The 23,319-nt window shown below is 44.5% G+C and overlaps 1 protein-coding gene across 1 annotated transcript in view; it reads left to right on the top strand.

Moving 5' to 3' along the window:
* Positions 1 to 20,876, top strand: part of prmt3 (protein arginine methyltransferase 3) — a 66,004-nt gene extending 45,128 nt beyond the window's left edge. The window contains exons 14-16 of the mRNA XM_071535812.1: positions 9,867 to 9,917; positions 10,951 to 11,038; positions 20,490 to 20,876. Of these exons, the coding sequence (XP_071391913.1) occupies positions 9,867 to 9,917; positions 10,951 to 11,038; positions 20,490 to 20,599 (249 nt within the window). The 3' untranslated portion in view covers positions 20,600 to 20,876. The remainder of the gene's footprint in view (positions 1 to 9,866; positions 9,918 to 10,950; positions 11,039 to 20,489) is intronic.
* The last annotated feature ends 2,443 nt before the right edge of the window (positions 20,877 to 23,319 follow it).

Below are 23,319 nucleotides of genomic sequence, written 5' to 3'. Positions count from 1 at the left end.
ACACACACACACACACACACCCTGACCCCCCCCCCTCCAGTGTCTGAGCCACATTTGTCACTGTGGTACTAGCACTGGCCTGCCGACTAGAGAATAGCCCCGCTACTGCAGGCTCGGCATTGTGAGAAGTGATCTGTCTGTAAAAAAGAAAAAAGCCCATTGTGTCGGAGGAGCTTTGTGTCGCGCTGCAATGCTACAGCACCGTCTGCTGTATTGGTTTAATGGATAATCAATAGCTGGTTATTATCTGGCCTGTGCTCCCTGGGTAAGGCCCGTGGATTTAATAGGATCTGTAAACATCCTCTCATCTTTCCTGTCTTCCCTGCTCTGTAATTGAAAAGATCCAGTTTCTATTTCTAGGAGGGTGTAGTCCAGTCGCGTTGGGAGGCTGGCGCGGCGGGACGGGGGCGGTGCGGCGCGGATGATGATGGGACCGTATTGGTCAGCGGTGTCATTTTTCATGTTTTTTTTAATAAGGTTTTCAGGTTTTTTTGGGCATCAAAAAAATTCATTTCTAATGGAGGATTGCTTTTCCCCTGCTCTCCTCTCCTGCTATTTCTTGTTCCTGCATCGCATCCCCAGTCGGTGTGCCGATATGTCAGAGCTCCCATATGTGCCTTAATATCATATGTGTAGAATTTATCATCTGATCATATTGTCGGACTTGTTTTATCCAGGTGCTTCTGGATTCTGTCGTGCATACGATCTGTCCGCACAGTAGATACAAGCCTCCAGCACCGGCCTGCTTGTCCGGGGATTCACAGATGGATTATTGACCCGGAGGAGCGGGATGGCGTTGCCGTGAAGATACTGATCTGTAGTCAGTATTGGTAGCGCCTCCCCAATAGTAGTTAAGGTTAGGATGTGTGAAGGGTAAACCGCTCCTAGACCAGCGCTCGGGGATTGGAGAGGGAGAGGGCTGCGCCTCCCGCCCTGTGATGGAGCGCCTGCTTTTGTTCTCCTGTCGACAGTCCATTCATCAGCTCAGCCTGCCTAACCTTGCATTAAATGAACAGCACAACCCCTGCGTCTGTGCCGCTCACGCACAAGACAAATACTCCCTCTCTTTCTCCCTCTCTCTCTCTCTCTCTCTCTCTTTATCCCTGCTTTCCTCGCCTCCTTTTTTTTTTTTTTTTGTTTTTTTTACATCTCTCATGCTCTGCTCCTTGTCTACACGCCATCTGCCTCCACGCATAGCGAAGCCAGATGTATACATATTGAAAGTTCTGTGAAACTTTGATCAGAAATTCTCTTTTTTTGAGGTATCTGTACTCTGCTCCAGCTATGATCCATTTTAACTGAAAACCGGGAAATGTAGAAATGTAGAACAGGTAGTGCAAAAAAAAAAAAAAAAATCCCTCATTCACTCCTAAAGGCTCAAAATGATGTATGCTAATGGGATGGCGGGAGAGAATAAGAGTTTCTGTCTGTAATTAATTTTAACACTGCTGTCTCACACTGCTGCTGACGAAGCTACTGTAGCGCTACAGAGGAAATCTCCTCTGTAATCCATCTCTCACCTGCTTTCCATCAAATTTAAATAGTATGGGGAAAAGAAATGGCCTTCTGGACTGACAGGGCAGGCAGTCTTCAACTTCAAGGACGTTTTCCAGCAGATTAGGAGGAGAACTGTTAATGGAAAAATCCACCCTAACTCACTTTAATACTGTTAAAGCTGCAGCTACAATGGAGTTTGATATGAGGAAATGTTTCAGGATGTAAAACATCAGTGGTAAACGTCAGGTTTTGGTGTCAGTCCCTCAGAATCAAAGAGCGAGGGCTTCTTTCTAGAGCTGCCATTTTGCACCGAGAGACGTTCAACAATCATACAGGGAGAAATCCATCGTAGAAGAGGAGAGAGACCAATTTCTCCACCCACAGGAGCAGGAGAGAGACCAGAATGCAATGCAGCATGAAGACAGGTTGGGTTTTGAGTAAGGGACGACTCTCTCTCTTTTTCTCGACTGGAAAAACTCTCTCTTGCTGTTACTGTGCTATCACTGTCACTGTGGCTGTCGCTCTGCTTACCTACACCGACTGAATGCAGCACGTTCTCTGGGGGGTTGTTGAAAGGCATTTTGGGAAATGTAGGAAATCTCTAGGAGGGGAAGTGGCTACACTAAACACTTCATCTCAAAATAACTCCTGGAATGCATTTAACATCACAGATTGATGATAATATAACAGTGTAAGAGAATCTGACTGGGGATTTTTCCTTTAAACCTGTGCTTCTCTGCTAGTTTATCAGCAGTGCAGTGTGTGTGTGTGTGTGTGTGTGTGTGTGTGTGTGTGTGTGTGTGTGTGTGTGTGTGTGTTGTGTTAACAGCAAACATTTTCTTGCTGTTTCTGGCACATGCAACCACCTCCCCTACTGTCTCCCACCTAGAACCTTTTCTTGAGTTCACCTGAATGAAGCTCACCCATGAGTCAGTTTTGCACAGCTTGAACCTTTGACCTTTTAACAGCTGCTGAAGCCTTTTCCTTCCATTACAGTGCAGTTGGCTGTGTGTGTGTCTGAGTGGGGTCTGTCAGTAGTAGGCATAGGGTTTGGTTCTGTCAGCCGGTTCCAAGTTGGTAAAATACCCAGATTCGATATGTGGGCTTGAGAGGGAGGGAATTAAGGGAGGTGGGTTTGGTATGTATTTAAAAAAAAAAAAAAGTGGATGTTTATGTATTTATCTTGTATATCTGCTTTCAAATCCCAAATAAAAACACAATAAAAAAAGACATAAATGATAAATGAAAAAGACTAAATGATAAACTTGACTAATATTAGGCATTGACTTAATATCATTTCCACGTCATTTTATTTCAGCTTATTCTTATGACTTACAGGATAAGGCTGGTGTTTTTTAATGCATTTCTTCCCGTCAACAAATCCAATGAAAATAACAAAATCGGCAATGATTTTGTTTTGTCAACAAGTCTCGTCCATGTAGCCGGAGCCCAATGCAGCCATGTCCCAGCAGCCATAGAACTCCATTGTATTAAAAAAACAATTAAAAACCCGTCACAGAGCCATGCTGCTGCTCTGCAGCATATTTCAACATCGCGATGCACCGGGCCGGCCAACTTTTTCCTCAAACAACTTAATAAGCCGGCTGTAAACACATTTTCCATCTCAGGAGAGTAGTTCCGTAGCACCGAAAATAGTCCCCGGCGTAATGAAGAATTTGTTCCCATTTGATTTGGTAATAACTACAACAGCCTGACTTTTCATGGAATTGAAACTATGTCTTTGTGAGCTGTATTTCAAGGTTTTTAGCTTACAATTGGAGCCAATGACTTCTGGGTTGACGGCTAAAAACTGTACGTGGGAATAGGGTTGGGCGATGTCTACCAAATTGGCATATGACGATGTCCACAGTGAAGCATCGCTGTATGGGGGGGTGGGGGTGGGGGTGATTTTATAGACGGATATATACTTTCTTTTATACTTTTTGCATGTATGTAGCCTATGTTGGATATTAATTACTATTTCCTCCCTATAGCCTACTTTTCCTCCCTATAGCCTAGCCTATGCTTAAGCAACCTCATCTGATTATAAAAAAATATTTTAAATACTAGTCATAGTGTTGTAACTGCATAACTGCAGCACTTCGCTTCATGTTTGGTATGCGTAGCAGTCCGACTCCTACCTTTTTGAAATTTCGGTTCCTAGGAGAGAACAGGAGAGTAGTCCGTTGTGTCTGTCCGTCTCTGTTCATATCAATTCATTTTCAATGAGAGCTGTCCGTTGTCCGGGCAACGCAACCCAGTTGAACGGATTCATCACCGCAAATCAGAGGCCTTTTTTTTTAAAATAGCGTTGACGTTCCAAAACAACCCAACGGACAGAAATCAATCCGTTAGTATTTCTGTCCCTTTTTTTGACGGATCAGTGTGGCCGCAGTTCGCTCTGTAGGTTAGTTTGAATCCTGAGTTTTGAGATACGCTACAAATAAAGACTCACCCCTTGATTTACTAAGGCAGGCGCAAACCAGGTAGATTTAAAAATACATTTTATGTCTGCGCCTAAATTAAAACATGCTTTCACTGGGCGGCAAATAGTGTGATTAAATAAGCTGTTTTTCCTTTAGTAAATCAGGTGCAAGGAGCTATTATAATAATTAGAATAAACCCATCCTTCATTTTTGCGCTCTGTCTGGGGGCTTTAAATCACGATGTTGCGATGTAGCGGGCTCAGTGGTCGATGACTGTCGTCCATCGGACCAACCCTACGTGGGAAGTCAGAAAGTAACAAGAGTAGAGCAAACGCATTGCTGATTTTGTTATTTTCATAGGATTTGTTGACGGTAAGCAATGCATTAAAAAACATCAGCCTTATCGTTTAAGAGTTTTAGTTCTTAAATAGAACGTTATTTATAACTTTGTCGCGTTGTGTTTGTTGTACCTAAAAAGATTCGATAAGGCATTCCAAAGGTTTCGGATTAGTAAGCAGATTCGATACTGGATTCAGATTTCGATAAAACGCTATAAAAACCCCAAACCCTGGGTAGGCAGCCAAGAGCCCCGGCTCAAAGTGAGGTAAAGGAGAGGAGAGGAGCGTGGAGGTGCGCTGGGTTACGGCTGATTCCTGCTCCACCCCTCCGGAGAGGCTGAGAGGAGAGGAGAGGAGAGGAGAGGAGAGGCTGGGTGGGTGGGGGGGGGTGGGGGGGGATTCACACCAACCCTCCTGCGAGGTGGTCGTGCTTGAAGCCTCCACGCCTGGATAAACCCCATCAAAAGCGCATTAGCCCTCCCTTCTCCCTACCCCTCCCTCCCCTCTGCCCCCCCCCCCCCTCCCCGTACCCCGCCCCCCCCCACCCCCCACCCCCCACACCCCTCCGCGTCCCCCCACCGCCCGTATAATAGTATCTGGCCGAGCCACGCGGCGCGCTGACACGCAGCCGGGCGAAAGGGGAGCGATGATGAATTGCTCCCTGTTGGTGTTATCCATGATGATAATTATTAATTTTCCCCCCGCTCTTCCCGGAGAATGGGGGCCGGAGAGCTGCAGTGTTGCGGAGCCTCCTCCGTGGGCCGTCAGGAAGCCCACTGTCATCACTTATCACAGACAGAGCCGGGGCCCAAGGCTAAACGCTGATGAAAATAAAAAGCGCTCATTTGATTTGTCCCCTTTTGTAGTGTGTGTAGTGTGTGTGTGTGTGTGTGTGTGTGTGTGTGTGTCTCTGTATGTTTTAACTTCACCCTTTCCTTACTCTTTCCTCTGTCTCTCTTCCTTCTTAACCCTCCCTCCTTCCCCCATGCAGGGATACAGAGGCTTACAAAGGTTCACAGGTACAACACAATCATGGGAGAGGGGGGGGTTGTTAGAATTATTATAAATGGATGGAAAATAAATGTGGAGCATGTGATGTCTGTGAGGGGTTGGAGTTGTTAATTACGTGGTTGCTGATGACTCTCAGTGAGTTTAAAGCAGCTGTTTGGATTGCAGAGGATGAGTCTGCTGAAATATCAAGACTCTCTCCACACCGCTTTTCTCTCTCCAGCTTTTACACAGTCTCTTATTTGGGATCTCAAATTGATTAACGTGGTTGAGTAAAGAAAAATAACTGATATATAGGATGTCATCCAGTTAACAAACATAAACACTTAACACTTAACCTTGCTTATATGTTCCAAATCAACCTGATTGTTCAGCAGTTTTACTAGAAACAGCGTGGAGAGAAACAGAGTAGCCAGCTTCCTGAAATTGTTTAGTCTAGACACTGCTAAACTAATGGCATTATGTCAGGGGGGGGTTAATTACTTCCACCAAGGAGGTTATATTTTCGATGCCGTTTGTTTGTTTGTCTGTTTGTCTGTTTGTTTGTCTGTTAGCAGGATTACGTAAAAACTACTGGCCCGATTTTCATGAAACTTGGTGGAAGGGTGTAGCATGGGCCAGGGAAGAACCCATTAAATTTTGGAGCGGATCCGGATCCGACTCACGAACAAGCAATAATAGCTCGAACCTTGGCGGAGGTCTGCGCTCTCCGAGTGCCCTTTTAGTTCCAAAAAGTGGTGCTGCCAACCAGAGAAAAACATTGTGTACTAGCAGTAAGCTAGCTAACTTAGCTGTAGTAGCCTAGCAATAGTTGGCGAGGAGATAAAAGATAACAAGAAGAAGATAAAAAGAAAACATGCTTTTTACTATTTAAAAAGTGATTCCTACACAAAGTATAGCAAAATGCATGCATACATTAACAGTCCATAGGCCAGATAATACAAACCATGTGTTTAGGTGCTTTCCAACAAGCCTTGCACTACACTGAATACTAGATTCACCCCTCGACCAATGGCATTATGTCATTGTGTGTTCAAAAAGTGTGTGCGTGGTGTGTGTGCGTGGTCAGCCAAGGCAGGAGAGTAGAGAAAAACAGTGTTTGCAAGCACAGTAAACTAGTCAACGTAGCTGGACTAGCCTAGCAATTGCTGGTAAGGACACATGGGAGTGTTAAATAAAAGAGAAAAAAGGAAGTCAGTGTTCCTGTCCAGCCTCTCCAGTATGGCTGAAGTGTAGGGCTGGGTATCGTTTAAAAAATTCTGATACCCTTAAAGTGATACCGATACCAACAGAGTACTTCATTCGATACCTTTTTTTTTAACGTTTTGGTGGCATCTCGGCACGCTGAACTGCCAATCACACCTCACATTAAATCGAAGAACGCTTGCGGTGATTGGCTGCGAGCAAAACCATACAAATAGTCATTTTTTTCTAGATCTGTGTCCAAAAAGTATTGAATGGAGGTATCGTTTGACTGGAGAAGTTTCGATACTACTTGGTACTGGGTTATTTCGGTCGATACCTTAAAGGTATCGAGTACCGATACCCAGCCCTACTGAAGTGTGGAGAAAATCACGTCGTCCATTACGTTTAAGATAATAGATAATTCCTCTCTGCAGCTGTTGTTAACTCAGTTTTTGGAGTTCACTACCTAACTGGCTAATATGCTAAAGTTAGCATTTTGCTGCACTCCCATACCAAATAGCCCCGCCCCTCAGAGGGGGGTGGGGGGTGGAGCCAACAGAGAGCCGCCCACTAACGGTTCACCATGCAAGCATTCATGATGTCATTTTGACATCGCAGCTTCTGAAACGCAGAAAACACAGTTGGTGTTTCCAATCAGAAGCATCGACACTGTGTTCACCCAAGGAACTGCTACATTAGATGTATGCTGTTTTGTGATGCTGCCTCACTTTAATGTTTTTTCTTTTCATTTATTGAATGAAGATATTTTAATCTGACCATAAACAGATTCCTTTTACTGAAGAATAATTGTTTCTCAGTCCCCATCAGGAGGGAATGGTTGAATTCTGCTTTAGTGTTATATTAGGGGTCATAAAAGCTATTATTAGGTCCTTTCAGCTGGCCCCAGAGGGTCGACAAACTCCCATCACCCTCTCCGTTTAAATCACAAGCATTAAAACCCTCCCAGGAGCCCGGCTTGGTACAGTCCAAATCAGGGTCTTTATTGCCTGTGTGAAGGCTTTCGTATCTGTGGTGTTTTATGTGTTACGAGGCAATTGCATTACATTTTTTTTTTTCCATTTCGAATTGTACGATTTTAACGGGACAGCGAAGCGTTGAACTCCACCGTCTGTTTGTGTCCAAGTTTTTACTTTGCCGCCTGAGTTTTAATCGCCTGTCTCACCGCGGCGTGAAAGTTGCACAACGCAGAAGTGACAATCAATCTCGCTTACGAGGCGTTGTCATCAGCGTGGCAAGACGAGGGTGATCTCTGCTTCTCCGGCTGGGAGAGGTGAATCCGCTCTGCCTGACGAGTAATTACGGCTAATTTCCTAATTACCTCAGCGCTGGGCGTCCTGTAGCGTTCATTAAAAGCCATAATTGCATTGGGTTGACATGCTCTTTTATCCACTTTGGGTCCTTTTCTGGCGCTTTAGCTCTGAGCTAGCGGCGCCGCCCCCGCCTGTCTGAGTCGATAAAGGCTGATCGGAGCCTCGGTGTGAGGAGTGTGTTAAACACGGGGTCGATGGCGGCGTCCTGATTATGAAGTATGGAGGTGGTGTATACCTTTCTGTGTAGATGTGCGTGCATTATGAAAAAACCTCACTCTAAAGCATGTTCTCGATTACAAAGACAGGTTAGAATAGCCAGTTGTGAGAAATTGTTACAGTAGCTGGGAACAGATGGGCATTTTGCTTCTCCAAATGATGCAAACCAATGAAAAAGCCAGTTAAAAAAAAAAGAAATCCTCCCCAGCTTTTACATCAGCACAGCCTCACACACACCCTCTCTCCCTCCTTCCCTCCCCTCCTCTCTCTCTCACGTTCTCTCTCTCTCTGTTTCTTCCTTTTTTTTTCTGTTTTTCCGTCTTTACCACTCTCTCCCCTCCTGTCCTCTCTTCTCTTCCTCTGTTTTCCTCTTTTCCCTCCCTTGCATTGATTCTGCTCCTCTTTGTCTGCGAGAGCCGGCCTCCAAGTTGTCAGCTGCGTCAGGATTAAAAGCTATTAGTTCTGCATCATTGCCACTACAAGTGCGCTCCTGAGATTGATAGAGTGCCTCTCTTCCTCCAGTGGGGGAGAAATGGGAGGAAAACAAGCCTGGGGTGGTTTTTACCTCACATATCTGACAACGGTCACCTCCAGGCTCTCTGGCCCTGGATTTTCTTTCAATTTGTTTAGGTGTGTGAATTGGTTTTCACTCAAATGTGTTTATAGCTTAGCCAATCCTTGCCAGCAGACGGCATTTTTCTTTAAAGAGTGACTAGGTTTACATGCAGGCTGCAAGTGGATTACCTACCAACCTGAAGGAAAATAAGTCATTTGTTTGATCTAGTAGTCACATGCTAGAAGCTAACTAAAACCTGGATGAAGCTTCAGTCAGGATGGGGCCAGTCTTGTTCGTCTGATGTGTTTATGTGAAGTCAGTTCATCGGAACAGGCAGAAAATAAGTCTTATTAACGTAATAGTGGATTAATATATATAAACATCATGTAGACAGTCCTGAGAGCAGAGATTACAGCAAAATTGAGACTCGTAAACTGAAATATATTTTGTTGTTGTTTTTTCAAACACAAGTCGGCATTATTCAGAAGAACACACACACATCCGAGTGGAACAAAACCACTTTGGTGTTTATTTTCCTGAGGCAGTTCCTCCTCTCTGCTGAGTATATTTCACACTGCTGCAAGAGCAACCCCATCACCAAAAAAAGCCACCTTAGCTAATTTAGTGTACCAAGCTGGTTTGTATGTCAGCAGAATTGCCCCAGTGTTGTTGGTGGCTGCCCCATAATTTATTTCTTTTGTCTGGTGACAAGTCCCCCAGCTGAGCGGAGAGGCGGCACATGGGACCGGGTGTTGACTCAGCCCAAATGAGAAACCAAGTTGTTTTCGAGGGGAAGGAGGGTTGAAGAAATGGCTATATAAATAGAACTAGTGCTGTGGAAGGGATTTATAGGACCAACACACTACAACTCTCCAACTGATAGCCACTTTACCTGTAACTCGGTGGCCAGTATAGTTCTCTAGTCCACACACACACACACACACACACACACACACACACACACACACACACGCAAATGATGGTATGCATGGCAGGCAAAAGACCAGATTAGAATTTTAATTTTCATCTGCAATGTAAATGGTAATGTAATGTAAAGTAGTAGTACTGTAAAGATTACTGTACTTGATTACTGTGATTACTGCAAATATTAAATTTTATTTAGTAAATTCTAATCCCAGATGTTTCTTTCTACCATATCATTCAGCCCACTTTGCTTGTTTTCCACATGTAACCCTCAGCTACATTCTGCTTTCCCAGGTCTGCATGTCAGGAGTTGCAGTATAGTCAAACAAATCCGGGGGTTTATTGTACTGTCACATTCTAACATGCCCCTCATATTTCATTCCAGGCAATTGTCGGCTACTTTGACATTTTCTTTGACAAAGGCTGCAGCAACAAGGTAAGCGGCGGCGGCAACAGCCAAGCCATTTAACGGAAACTCAATTATGTTCACGCTTTAGCGTGTTCCTCCTCCCTGAGGCGTTCGCTGGCAATCGACGGGCGTCCTAGCCGACTGCTGATATAAGCACTTACCCAGCAGAGCTGGCCAGTTGGAACAGGCAATGCCAAGCTCTCTGAGCAACACATAGACGTGCCTTTTAATTGCACTTGCTATTGTACCTGAGACTCAAGCATCATGGCATGGATGGGACACTAAATTACCCTCTCTAATGGGAACTAAGGCCATAAATGCAACGTGGAATGATCTGTCGACTTCATAAATAGAAGGCAATAAAGCTATATTTATCATATAGACTCGACTATAGATGGTTTTCACATGCAGAGTGGAATTTAAGAGTGGTTCCAAGCTCTTGAGAAGACCTATTTTAATCACTAACCAAGACTTCTTCAGGACATCCAATAGGTTTTCATGGCAGTTTTGTAGCTTTTGAGAATGTGAAACCAAACCCTTTCTCTCAGATTCAAATGTAGATCCTTCCTGACTGCATCCCTTACTCTCTCAACTTTTTACATTGCTTTTACTATTTTATTTTTTTTTACTTTTCTTACTGCTTATGGGCCTACATTGAATGGCATGAATGTGATTTTGAGAGAAATTGCTTGGTTCCCCATAGACTATCATGTAAACTATTTGATGGACACTGATATTGAAAAAGCACCTTACAGGACCTTGAGATCTTGATTAGACGCCCCAGTGGAAACCAAACCTGTAGCCCTAGCAGTGTCAGTACTATGGTCTGTTCACATGCACTGACATTACTAACCATCACTAAAAGTGTGCAATTGCCTGTTTATCGCCCCAAAAAATGAGCAATAAAAGCTTTTGGATGTCCTGAAAGTACTTTGCTCAATTCCATTCTTAAAATCCTGAATATTCCCTTCATTTCCTTGAATGACTCCTAGCTCTTCATACAGTAGGAACAGTACTGGTGTTTGCTCGTACTGATAACGTGTCGTGTTTTGAACGGCAGGTGACGTTCTCCACGGGTCCCCAGGTCACCAAGACCCACTGGAAACAGACCGTCTTCCTGCTGGAGCGTCCCGTCCCTGTCCAGGCAGGTCAGTAAAACCGCAGCATCGCCCCAAAAACATTCACCAACAACTGACCGATCGGTATTTGCATGTCAGCTTTTGTATAAGTTTGGACTCTTCGTGTGCCTCCTGTCTCCCGGTGCAAAACCGAGCGTAAGTGTTTGTACATGTGTGTTTCGTTTTGCGTTTGCTGTCACCCGTGCTTTGATTTTTCACGCGTGGATCTCGGCACGTCACACCGCGCCGCAGCAGGTAATCTGTCTGTGGTGGCGATGTAGTCAGAGAGGCTGACACCAGTTATCTGTCACCGATGGAGACAGAGAGGGATCAAAACAAATCACATCCAGCCATCAGAGACAGCATGTAAAACTTCATCTGATAGCCACTCGCAGGCCAACCTCCCACTGAATCATGACACTTTACAAGAAAAGCGCTTTATAACTGACCAATGAAATATTTATAGAGTCACTGCATCAGCAGATTAAAGTAACATATTAGGGGAATATTTAAATATTACTAACTGGTATAGCTTGGTGTTGGACGTAGGAATGTGGATGTAATCTGACAATTAGTGTTACAAGAAACTGACACACACTTCACCATAGTGCGTTTTCATATTTAGATGTGTTTTCTCATTTAAAGTGATAATCCGCGAGATTCTGTTCTACTGAGATTAGTGAAGAAGCTACAAATAATGCAACACACAATATAAGAGCGACCATGTCTACAGAGACATAATATGAATATATCAAACATGTTTTTTAAAACGATGTGATAACTAGGGATGGGACCATATATCGAAATTCAACATATTGCAGTACAAAAATGTGTCAAATGGTTAGTTAATGCTTAATAAGCATTAACTAACCCTTAATTAACAATTAACTAATGTGTCTGGTAATCATTTACTAATGGTGTTCATGTTAACTAAGGTATTAATGTATACATTATTTAATAGTCATCTTTATGAACTATTAAATAATGTATAAATTAATACCTTAGTTAACATGAACACCATTAGTAAATTACACATTAGTTAACTGTTAATTAAGGGTTAGTTAATGCTTATTAAGCATTAACTAACCCTTATTAAGCATTAACTAACCCTTAACTTAGTGACCCTTATTGTAACTTGTTACCGAAAGTTTTCTGTCTCAAAACATAAACATAATACTGCACAGTTAGACTTTATTGTTTTATTTATTACATCGTATCATGTTTGTATCAGAGCTTGATGGTATCGTGAGATAAGCAGATCGTCCCATCCCTGGTGATAACACTTTAGTTGTGAGGTTATTGCATATCTATTACAGTTGATAATGACATTAAATTGACAAAAGACGCGACTGCTTACAGTAACATCAGCCTAGACCTACGTTAGCACTTAGCAACAGATCTAACAAGCTGCAACTCAATGTCAGCACTGGCCCAAATAAAGCTACTCAATGTAGACCGCAGCTAACCAATGATAGTGAAACCTGCCAGTCCAAAAGGTAAAGACACACATCTGTATCGCTTGAGTGTTTTGCATCGGCCGCTTTCCTTTTTAGCCGCTCACCTTCTCCTGAGAGATTCATCTGTTTCCTTCTCCTTGGATTTTCTGTTGATGCAGTTTGAGTTTCTCTCTTCTTTGTCTGCTCAGCCATGGTGGCTATCGCTGCTCATGCTAACTACCCAGTTCTTCTTCTGCTGTTTATTACAAACAAACCGGAAACATAAAACACCGGGTGTTTAGAACAGCAAACGGAAAAGCTCTCAAGAACTGAATATAGGTCGGATCCCTGTTGTGTTATATAAATCCGTGCTAGAAATGTATTCATATAAAAATGTCACGGATTGCTACTTTAAGGTGCGCCGTACGCTGTTAAGTTATCGTGTCCTGTCCCGTGAATGATCGCGTGTGTATTATTACCGACGGCGTGCGTTGCCGTAAGCGCCCCGCGGCCGCGTGCGCGCTATCATAATGGGAATCGGGGATGTGTCCGCTGATGCGGGGATGGATGGGCCCGGCGGCCGGCTGTCCACTCCTCGGCCCCCGGATATCAGATGGAGCCTACTGTAATAAATGACCTGGAGAGGGAGGGGAGGGGGGCCTTGACGCGCGGCGGGGGCCCTCAGCCCGCGGCTCCGATAAGAACGTCAAAACCTCCTGACGCTGCTCGAACGCTATCGCAGGCTTCCCGTCCCGCCCGGGGTCAGATAACGGCAGCCGGGGGCCCCGCTGCCCCCGAGCCGCGCTGAGTACGGCCGGTATGCTAACACAGGGGGGCAGAACTGTGCGAAATACCGCAGAGCCAAACAGACAGATTTTATTCAGCGATCTGGTACAGAAGCATCTGCTGACGGTTTGTCCCCTCCTTCATTTACCTTAAACCTGTGTGTGTGTGTGTGGGGGGGGGGTCCCTCTTTGTGTGTAAGTGCACAAATGCGTTTAAGCTTTCACGGGTTTACATTTCTGTCGATTCGCCCGTGTGCGTTCGCGCGCGTATCGACACGCACACACTTGCCCATTTTCCCAGCAAGCAAATGGAAAGGGTTTTAGTCGAGCGCTTTTGTGTGTTTCGCTCTGGATGACTTCCTTTCCCAGTAAGGCACGCGTTAGCCCGCGGTCACACTATCATCACTCACTATCACTGGAACAGCTCCTAGCACACACACACACACACACACACAGAGCAAGGTAAGAAATTACCTTTTACACCCGCTTGATCTGATTCTTAGGGGCATTCTGGACCTTTTTTCCTATGAAATCATACATTTTGCATTTTGCAAAATAAACACTCAATTTGTACCACTGAGATTTGTTTTAACTTCTTTCCCACTGCTGGAACCCGGCAGCAGGCCTTACAGAAGACCGACCCAACCAGTCCATCTTCACCCTCCATTGTTGCGTTTTTTACTGTATTGGTTGGTTTACTTTTTGTTGGCGCAGTGGTATTTCTGATCAAAATCCGCTCCATTTTTCTCTCACTGGAAAGAACAGGTCACCCGGTCACCTACAGTACAGTGGCCCTGTTCATTTCTGACCCTGATACATGCACACATACACCACCGTCATGCAGAACTGCCGTCTGCAGTAGCCCTCACCACAGCTCCCTGCATACTTAAGGCATTTACTTTTTATGTAGAGTTTATGCTGGTGCATAACCACTCCACTTTTCCAGTACAATAAAAAATCCATCATTCATGTCATGTTGTGACTGATCCAAATGCAAGACTATTGAAGTGTGTGAAATAGAATGTCTATTAAGAGACTGTTAGTGCAACAGATGCACACACACACACACACACACACACACATTCGCCTTGTAAACAGTTTCTCTTTTAGTTCCTTTCTCTCTCTCTCTCTCTCTCTTTCTATGATTAACCTTGTGCTGATTTTACAACCAGCAGAGCATCTGCTGTGGTGCTCCAGGGGTAATATGGGGGCATAGTGACATGTTACAGCATGAACATGAGCCAAGACACATGCATACACACACATACACACACACACACACACACACACATACGTCTTGCCAACCCAGGTTCAGCATCAGCCATTGTTGATTTAAGCTGTGGACACATTTAAAGATATTTCCAATCATAAGCTACAATGGAAAGATTGAGCAGTGCACATTGAGATTTGTACATTTTCAGTCTCTTGTGATGCACATAATGACTATCTTTGAGGAGCACAATTCTAAAGACCATAAACTGTATACAAAAGACTTAGAATAAGCAGATGCAGTTCTCTCACGAGAATGTATTTTTCCACAATATTTTGATACCAAAACAAACATGCAGCCCATATGACTTGCAACAATTGTGGTTTGTGCTGCGATTTGCATGGAAAAAGACTGAGAACACATCATTCATGTTTCTTTTTCTTTCCTGGCTCAGCCATCGCACACGTTGGATCTTGTGTTTACACTTCTGTATTTTTCTCCTCTTCCTTGGTCTGTCGTGCACTAAATTTCATTGGCTATTGAAAATTCCTGTTAAGATATGAGTCTTTGAAGGGCACACACCACAGGATTACGCAAAGACTAGCCCCGATAATATCAAACATGTTTGATTTAATCATTCCCTATTGGGATCATAAGAGACTCCAACGCACATAACGATTACAGCTGCGACTTTACTACACAACTCCGCTGAACTACCCCAAACTATCCCAAACTACCCTGGACTACCCTGAACTACCCTGAACTACCCTGGACTACCCTGGACTACCACAAACTACCCCGGACTACCCTGAACTACCCTGAACTACCCTGGACTACCACAAACTACCCTGGACTACTCTGAACTACCCTGGACTACCCTGAACTACCCTGGACTACTCTGAACTACCCTCGACTACTCTGAACTACCCTCGACTACCCTGAACTACCCTGGACTACTCTTAACTACCCTAGACTACCCTGAACTACCCTAGACTACTCTGAACTAACTACCCTAGACTACTCTGGACTACCCTGGACTACTCTGAACTACCCTGGACTACCCAAACTACCCCAGACTACCCCGGACTACCTTGGACTACCCTGAACTACCCTGGACTACGTTGGACAACCACACACTCGGCCCGATCTGAAATTGCTGCCAATATCGAGCTTGGAAAACGTGGAATCTGTCCCCAGCTTCAGTCAACCCCGTGTCATTTAAGGTTGAGACCTCAGCAGTATGAGCGGCGTTAGAAAAGTTAACAGGAAGAAGTGATCGAAGGCGGGCGGGAGGGAGTGAGCGATGGGGGGCGGCAGGTTGCTGATGTGCTCGCTCCGCCCCGGCTCCCTGACGCTCCCAAGCCTCCTCCTGGGGCAGTAAACCAGAAATGAGAGTTTTTAACAGCATCCACTGGCTGCCTTCTCCACTCCTATGGTATACTTTACAACATACACACACACATACACACTGCTCATTTACACACTCAAACAAACTCACATGCGCACTTGCATACTCTTATGCTACACATTCCCCTCTGGCTGTGTGCGAGGGGAGAAAACTTTCCAGAGTCACCTTGAAGATGACAAAACTCCTCTTCTGTCTCTCTCTCTCTCTCTCTCTCTCTCTCTCTCTTGCTCACACACACACACACACACTGGCCTCTCCTCCTCTTTCTTTACAGAGTGAAGCACCTTCAGCTTTGATCCACTGTAGTGAGGGAAGGGCGTAAACATCCAGTGGTTTGTTTTTAATACAGGCTCTGTCTCTGGTGATTTATTGTGGCGGAGACAGAAGCCTATTTGATGTGTTTGTACGAGTGCAGTAATTAACTCTGAGGCTGAGATTCTATGGGAGGTGCTGGCGGAAGAGAGAAAACGCATGCAGCAGGCCGGAACAAAACATCTCTGCAAATACTCCTGGCTGGCAGCTTAATAAATTAAACACTGCATCATTTGTCATGCTCTGCTGTGTTTTTGTAGCTGGCGTATTGAAGAGGAGGGTCCTTCATTGGATGTTCTTAACAACCTCCCCCTTCTTCACAGTTTTACCTACTTAATGTTCACTGGAGAAACGAGGTCACACTTTGTTGCAAGAAAGTCCCATGATCCTCGAGGTGAGCCGGTGGCCTGGTTATCGGTGCCAAGCGCCACTCACGGCAGCTGAAATGTGGGCGTGCGAGTTTGTCAGGAGTTTCATTGGTCAGGGAGTCGTTCCCGCCTCCTGTCGTGACTCTTCCTCTTCTTCCGATTTCGCCGCCAGTACCCCTCCTCTTCCTCTCGCTCGCCAGGTCCCATCCCGCTCTCTCTCCCTCCCTCACCTGTTCTGGCTCACTTTAAACCCCTCCTCCCCTCCCTCGCCCCGCTCTCTTTTTGAACTCTGAAGGTCCTTGAGGTGTCGAGAGCGATGGCCGCGCAAAGCCTCGGCTGAACTAGCTGCGTCGGGCTGTAATTCAAAACACGGGCCGGCTCTGTGTCTGTGGACAGGTGCTCCGGACATACAGCCCGTCAACCCCGCCGCTCACCTCCCAACCGGACGAGAGAGGCTTGAGAATAAAAATGCACGGGCCAAGGGAAGAGAGGATGTGAGAGGTAGATCAGAAATAAAGGGAGGATGGCAGAGAGACAAGACTGAAATGCTGCAGTGAGCATCATTGCGGTGCCAGGGAGACGGTCAAATGTGGAAGTTAGTTGCCCCAGTTTGAAGTTCTTATCAGAGTTGGGCTTGATTTTTGTGATTTAGAGGACAGCAAATGGATCCCTGGGAACCTTAGGGATGGGACAATATGCTTATCTATCATCTAACCACGGTACGATGTAATAAATAAAAGTTCAGTGACAACAAAGTCTGACTCTGCACAATTATGTTTTTTTCTGAGCCACAAATCTTTCTAGCGATAGCGAGAATGTGAACAACAATTTAAAAATGTCATCGCAAAGTGACAATAATACAGCAGAATAAAATGGAGCTAATATCGTGATTCATTTTTCTGCCCCATGATACATATTGTCACATTTTTGTATTGCGAAATATTTTCGATACATCGTCCCATCCCGAATGATCATCATAGGGACACTGGAGTGATTTGTTAAATCCACCATCAGGGTACTAAAGCGCTGATTCTTGCACTCCTTACTATTGGTTGCATATAATAAGGAATTTCAGCGTACTCTACTCTTGCACTCACTGTATTGCGTTCCGGAAAAGAGTGTCAGCTAAATGCTTGAAATGTAAATGACAACACTTTAGATTAATCAGAAATGCGAGGAGTATGTAATGTGTTGCCGGTGTAATTTCATGGGGAATGGCGGCGACTGGCTGCACTGGGCTGAGATGGGCTGTTTCTGTGGGACCGGTTGTGGCTAATGATACTGGCATGTTGATGTACGACACCCCAGTGAAAGACCAGCTCCATTCCCCCCACTCATTTCCACACATGGTTAACTCTTTCTCTCAACCCCTGAGTGGCCAGTTTACTGAAGGCACCGAGGCCCTCTTCCATAGGGAGCATGGACTGACTGATTACAGCAGTGGTGTCGCAGTCTGAACGTAGACGTCGTCGGTGGTTTGTATGTTTCTGTACTATAAAAGTGAAGAATTAGCTGCGCAGTTTGCTGCAAAGTTTGTTTTATGAGGGTAAAAGTCCTTGATCCCAAACCTTTCTTATTTCTTTTTGTAGGGGTTGTGTTTTATCAAAAGGTTACTGCAGGTCAAGCAATTATTCCTTTGACCTTTTTTCAGCCTTTTGCCAAACTTGAGTTTGAGTGCAATCTGCGACTGTGTCCCTTGAGCAGCAGGCTCCAGTACATCTACCGAGGAGGCGTTGATGCAAAATAGTAGCTCCTTGTCCCACTCTGGTGAGTGAATGGGTAGCTCAATCAATAGGGAGCTGTCTCCAACTGGCCTTTTTTCCCAATAGACAGATAGATCCTTCTTGTTTTGTCTCAGAGGACTGTCAAGGGAGTGCAGACAGAAATCGAACAGGACCCAAGTATCTCAAAGGTGACATTTGCTTTGTACTTCACATGGAAACAGAAAATTGCAGCCAAAACGACTAGCTGTGTTGGCTGTTTTCTGGAGTCGCGCGTGAGGTCGAGCACCACCTGAATTATATTATATTATATTATATTCTTTCCTTGTCTGGGGTGTGGAGAGCTGAATTTTCCTTCAGCAACACTAAAACACTCGAGTTTTCAGGTGCACAGTTGTCATGACGAGCGTGAGAAGCATGAATGCCAAGGTACGCAGACTTTCTGCCCACAGAGGAAGCACAAACCAAGCATAACCGTCTTCCCCTCCTTCTTAGTGACCTTTTCAGTGACAGTTGGCTTGTCTTGCATGGTGTCTACCATTGACCCAGTTCATTAGGTTTGTGACTGAGTGGGCGACGGCAGAATCTGTTTTATACTCGCATCACGACGAACTGCGTTGTTTTGCTGCCTTGCAACCGTTCTTTACCTGGTTGGCAGTAATTAAAAGCTCCTGGCCGAGGCTCTGAGGGTTTATTTGCTAAATATACTGTTCCTTCAGTCTTCTCAGCCAACATAGGAGGAAGAAGGATGGGTTCTGGCACCTCACCAGCAGAAGAACTTTGTTTTTGTTCAGCACCCAAATCTGAACTGTAACTTGTAATGATGTTATGTACCTTTTGGAATTACACAGTTTAAGTCTCGTTCGTTTGTTACACTCAGGTTTTCATTTTTGCAACGCGCACACACACACACACGCAATGTGATTGCTGCGGCTGTTTGGCTTCTTCTGTAATGGAGTGACAAACCCGGAGTGTGGCGCCAGCGGCAAAGTCCTCAGTGACAGCGTCGGCATGGTAACGGCTCCGACGTACGTGACAGCGGCGATGGCGGACGCTTCGCTGGAGAAAGCGCCACAGTCAGCATTTTCTCGCACCCGTCCTCCTCTAACCTCCAGCGATGAGGAATGCTTGGCAGAGGAGGGGGGCGGGGGGTGGTGGTGGGGGGGGGTTATGAGAGGATGCTTGTTTGCCGTTTGGATAAACATTCATTTACCCCCAGCAGTCAAACGTGAAGTTAATCAAAGTGATTACGCGTCATAATCGTCTCCGTCTCTTCCCGGCCTCCCGTTCGCTCACGCATCATACTGTAAAAACTCGTGATTCTCCCTGCCATCTGGATATGTGTCCTGGTGTGTGTCCGCTTTCATACACACACACACACCCACACACACACACACACACACACACACACACACACACACACTCGCACGCGCACAATCTTGCTTATTAACATACATTAAAACACATTGCCCCTACACACATCATCATTTCTATATGCGTCAGTGCGTCTCTGCTCACGCTGCCACACGCTGCGCACCAGTGCAGAAGCATGATCTCAGCAGTACTGTATTGCTGTGGGAAGCAGGAAACTATTATTCATTTCTCCTTTTATGTGACTGTAGTTTTAACCTACTGTTCGACGTCTGACTCGCTGAATTTGTTTTCTACCCTTTGGGGTTTAGTGTTTTTTTTTTAAAAGTCAGTGCAAATAAAGAAAGTCAGTGCAAATAAAGAAAGTCAGTGGAAATAAGGTATGGAAGTTCAAACCAGGTACAGCGAGACTGATCATCAGTGGGAAATCAAATGAATGACAGTAGAGTGACTCCACACATTTACTTCTTTACTTTGTACATGAAGAAAGCCCTTGGAGTCAGTTCATCATATCATTTATGTCTAATTTCCTGTAAACCATTTGCAGGTCAGACGCTCAGATTGCAGAGGATGTTTGTGACTTAGAGATGTGAAGGTGAAGATGAAAATGTATGACTGTATGGCCTTTGTATTTCCAGTTTATGGCAATTTAAGTCAATCGACAGTGATTGCAATTTTCAGTAATGCATTCCTTTGGTGTTACAGCCTATACAAGCACTTGTCTTTAACCAGTGAAATCAGCTGCTGTAGTGTTTGGTTGGATGGAAAACCTGCAGAGTCTCGGCCCTCCGTGGTGCATAGAGTCGCTCATCCCTGATGTAAAATGTAAAATGAGCTGCTAACTGATTACTCTCTGTCCTTCTTCTTTAGGGGAGGAGCTTCGGGGGAAGATCACCGTGCGTAAAAACAAGAAGGACCCTCGCTCCCTATTGGTCACCTTTGACCTCCGAGACAGAAAGCAGACTTACAGCCTGCAGTAACGTCGGCCGTCACACGGCTGCTGATCACAGATCAGCGTTTCATCAGCAGGAAGAGTCGGGACTCTTTTGCTGTCGTTGAAATTGCATCCGGCTGACAGCCAAAGCAAAGAGGACATTTAAACCAGAGGACTGTTAAAGTAGATGTAAGGAAATACAGGCCGGTTTTACTAGAAGGTCTTTTTATTGACCAGTCATGCATTGGCAGACTGTGGCAGTAGGATAGAGTTAAACACAGGGCTTTGATGTTTCAAATGTGATTTCTGTGCCTTGTAATAAAAACCCATAATATTGTATGAATTGGTCTCTTTGTGAGTGTATTTATTCATTAAGCCTGTATACAATAGGAAATGTGTTTGGTGCCCAGAGATGGTGTAATATTTGAGACGATTTTCACCCTTTATTCTAACCCACACGTCCCTGCTGGATCAAATCATCTCGATAAAGAAAAATCACCAAGGGGAATGGACTGCCAACTCTCCTTTTTTTAAAGAAAGATTTTGTGTTTTTGCAAAGCATTTCCCTTAATCGTCCCTCCACATTCCCCTTATTGTCCTACTTTGAGCTGTGTGGGATCTCACCGGGGGCGTCATCCATCTTCCATGAGTTTACTGGGACAATGCGAAATGAATTTTAAGCTTTAAAAAGGCTGACTAAAGCCTCTTTACATACTTCACTGAGCAGCCCTGCTTACAATTAAAGACTTTTCCGTTTCTCCCTGAGATGATGAATCCTGAACTTGGGGACAGAGTAGTGATCTGTGAGGGGGAGGAGCAGACTGTGGGCTTGGCTGCCTGTTTTATTGGTGATTTGACAGTCACCTCTCCTGATAGATGCCTACTTCTTCTATGTCCTCTGCCATTTTTCTATTAACATAGTCTGGTCTGCTTAATGCTATCAAATAGCAGTGTATGGATTCACAAGAAAAACGTGAACTTCCGTTTGAAAGGCTAAAAGGTTAAATTCATGGCAAATAGCAGATATTTCCAGATGTTTTACTGCTGTTTGACATGTTCTGTCGCTGCTATTGGTTATATATATACTGAATGGACAAAATATTAGGGATATCTTTCTGATAGAGTTGCATCCCCTTTCACAATCCACATGTCAATTGTCTCAAAGCTTAAAAAGTCTTCTGTAACTCGTCTGCTTCTCTGTATCTACATCTCCTCCTTTGTGATTGGTATAGATTTAATAAGGGGAATCAATAAGGGATAATGGCTTTTGCCTGGACTCACTTCATCAGTGTACTTCATGAAGAGTAAGTGGCCCTCATTGAGTGTATGTCACGCATAATGCATTTTATCATTGCTTTAACTGAGAAGAAAAAAGCTAACACGCTGAAAAAGTTGAAATGCCATCAAGGTGTGATTTAGCAGCGTTTGAAAACCTGAAAGTCTATTTTTTTTTTTTTTTTTTTTTTTACCATTTTGAATGAACCATCTGGGTTTAGAATCAAGAAATGAACGATCTTAACATGTCTCTCATTGGCAGCCATTCATTTTCTGAGGCACATAAAGATCTATAACGTAAAAAGTAAAACTTCTGTCTCTTTTTATTAAATAGTCCGTTTGGTAAGCCTGACGTGGAGCGTTTTCATCGCTGTCGCAAGGTACAGATCCAGAGTCAATGTGGTAAATGAATCTCATTAAAACTGTCTAATACAAGTTTTTATAACAAAATGTTATAAATTAGGCTACTAAATGTTTTAAAATGACATGGCAGACGATGTGAGACAGGTTTGGATTATAGTTGAACAGCAGAGTTTTCGGAACAGATGCAATAAGCTCGGCAGCCTTATCTATATTAATTTTCATTTATTTATTTCATGTGACCCATAGACTCTATTTGCCTAACAAAAAGTTCTGAAACACAAAATGTCCCAAAAGTATCCAAAAATAAAATTAATAGCCAAGCAGAGATCGATTTGCTTCATTTTTTAAAAATAATAGCAGCAATATGATAATAATAATAATAATAATAATAATAATAATAAATAGAAGACATTTTAAGTGCTCTTGCTGAAGCAATTACACGAATTGTTTCCAGAACACGGATTGTGGTGTGACGGGCCTGCAAGCCAGGACTGATGATGATGATGATGATGATGAAGCTGAAGCGAGGCGTGGGCCCCGGGCTGACCTCAGCTGGATGCGGATCTTATCATGCAGGCGACAGTGGGAGTGATCCATTAATTAGACTGGCTCATGTAATTAACGAGCAGGAGATACAGGCGCAGCTCGGCAGCACGGATCCTGCAGTAAACCGAAGGCTTCCAGGCCTGCTGCGGATAAAATGTCCCACCGGAAAACTTGAAGACTGAGATTCCAACCCTGGTGATCAAACCTGAAATCACGTGGCCAAAATCGTGTGCACAGAAGCGTTGAGGTCTTGTGTATTGTTTAGACCCAAATGACTTTCAAACAGAAAAACGAGGGTTCCTCCAGGGTTCCTCGGTTTGGTTCGTGGTTCTGTCACGACCCAAGGAGCCTCTGATTTGTCAAAATGAATAAAACTGGCAAATCATAACTAAGAACCCAGTGGTCTTTAAAAGGTAATTTTATCCTGATTTGGGACATGTCATGCATCCTTAAACGGTTCTTCATAACCACCAGGGTCCTGTGGAACCATGTGAACGTGGTGCTGTAGAGAACCTCTCTGAAGGGATCTGGAGGCTCGTGCAGTGCTGCAGCCTCAGCGACAGAGGAGGCGACTCGGTACCT

This window comes from Centroberyx affinis, unplaced genomic scaffold (assembly GCF_046629955.1).
Source record: "Centroberyx affinis isolate AG114_WGS23_722 - 3 ecotype Tasmania unplaced genomic scaffold, CSIRO-AGI_Caff_v1 ptg002767l_1, whole genome shotgun sequence".
Classification (NCBI taxonomy): Eukaryota; Metazoa; Chordata; class Actinopteri; order Beryciformes; family Berycidae; genus Centroberyx; species Centroberyx affinis.
This window is presented reverse-complemented; position numbering and strand designations above follow the sequence as displayed.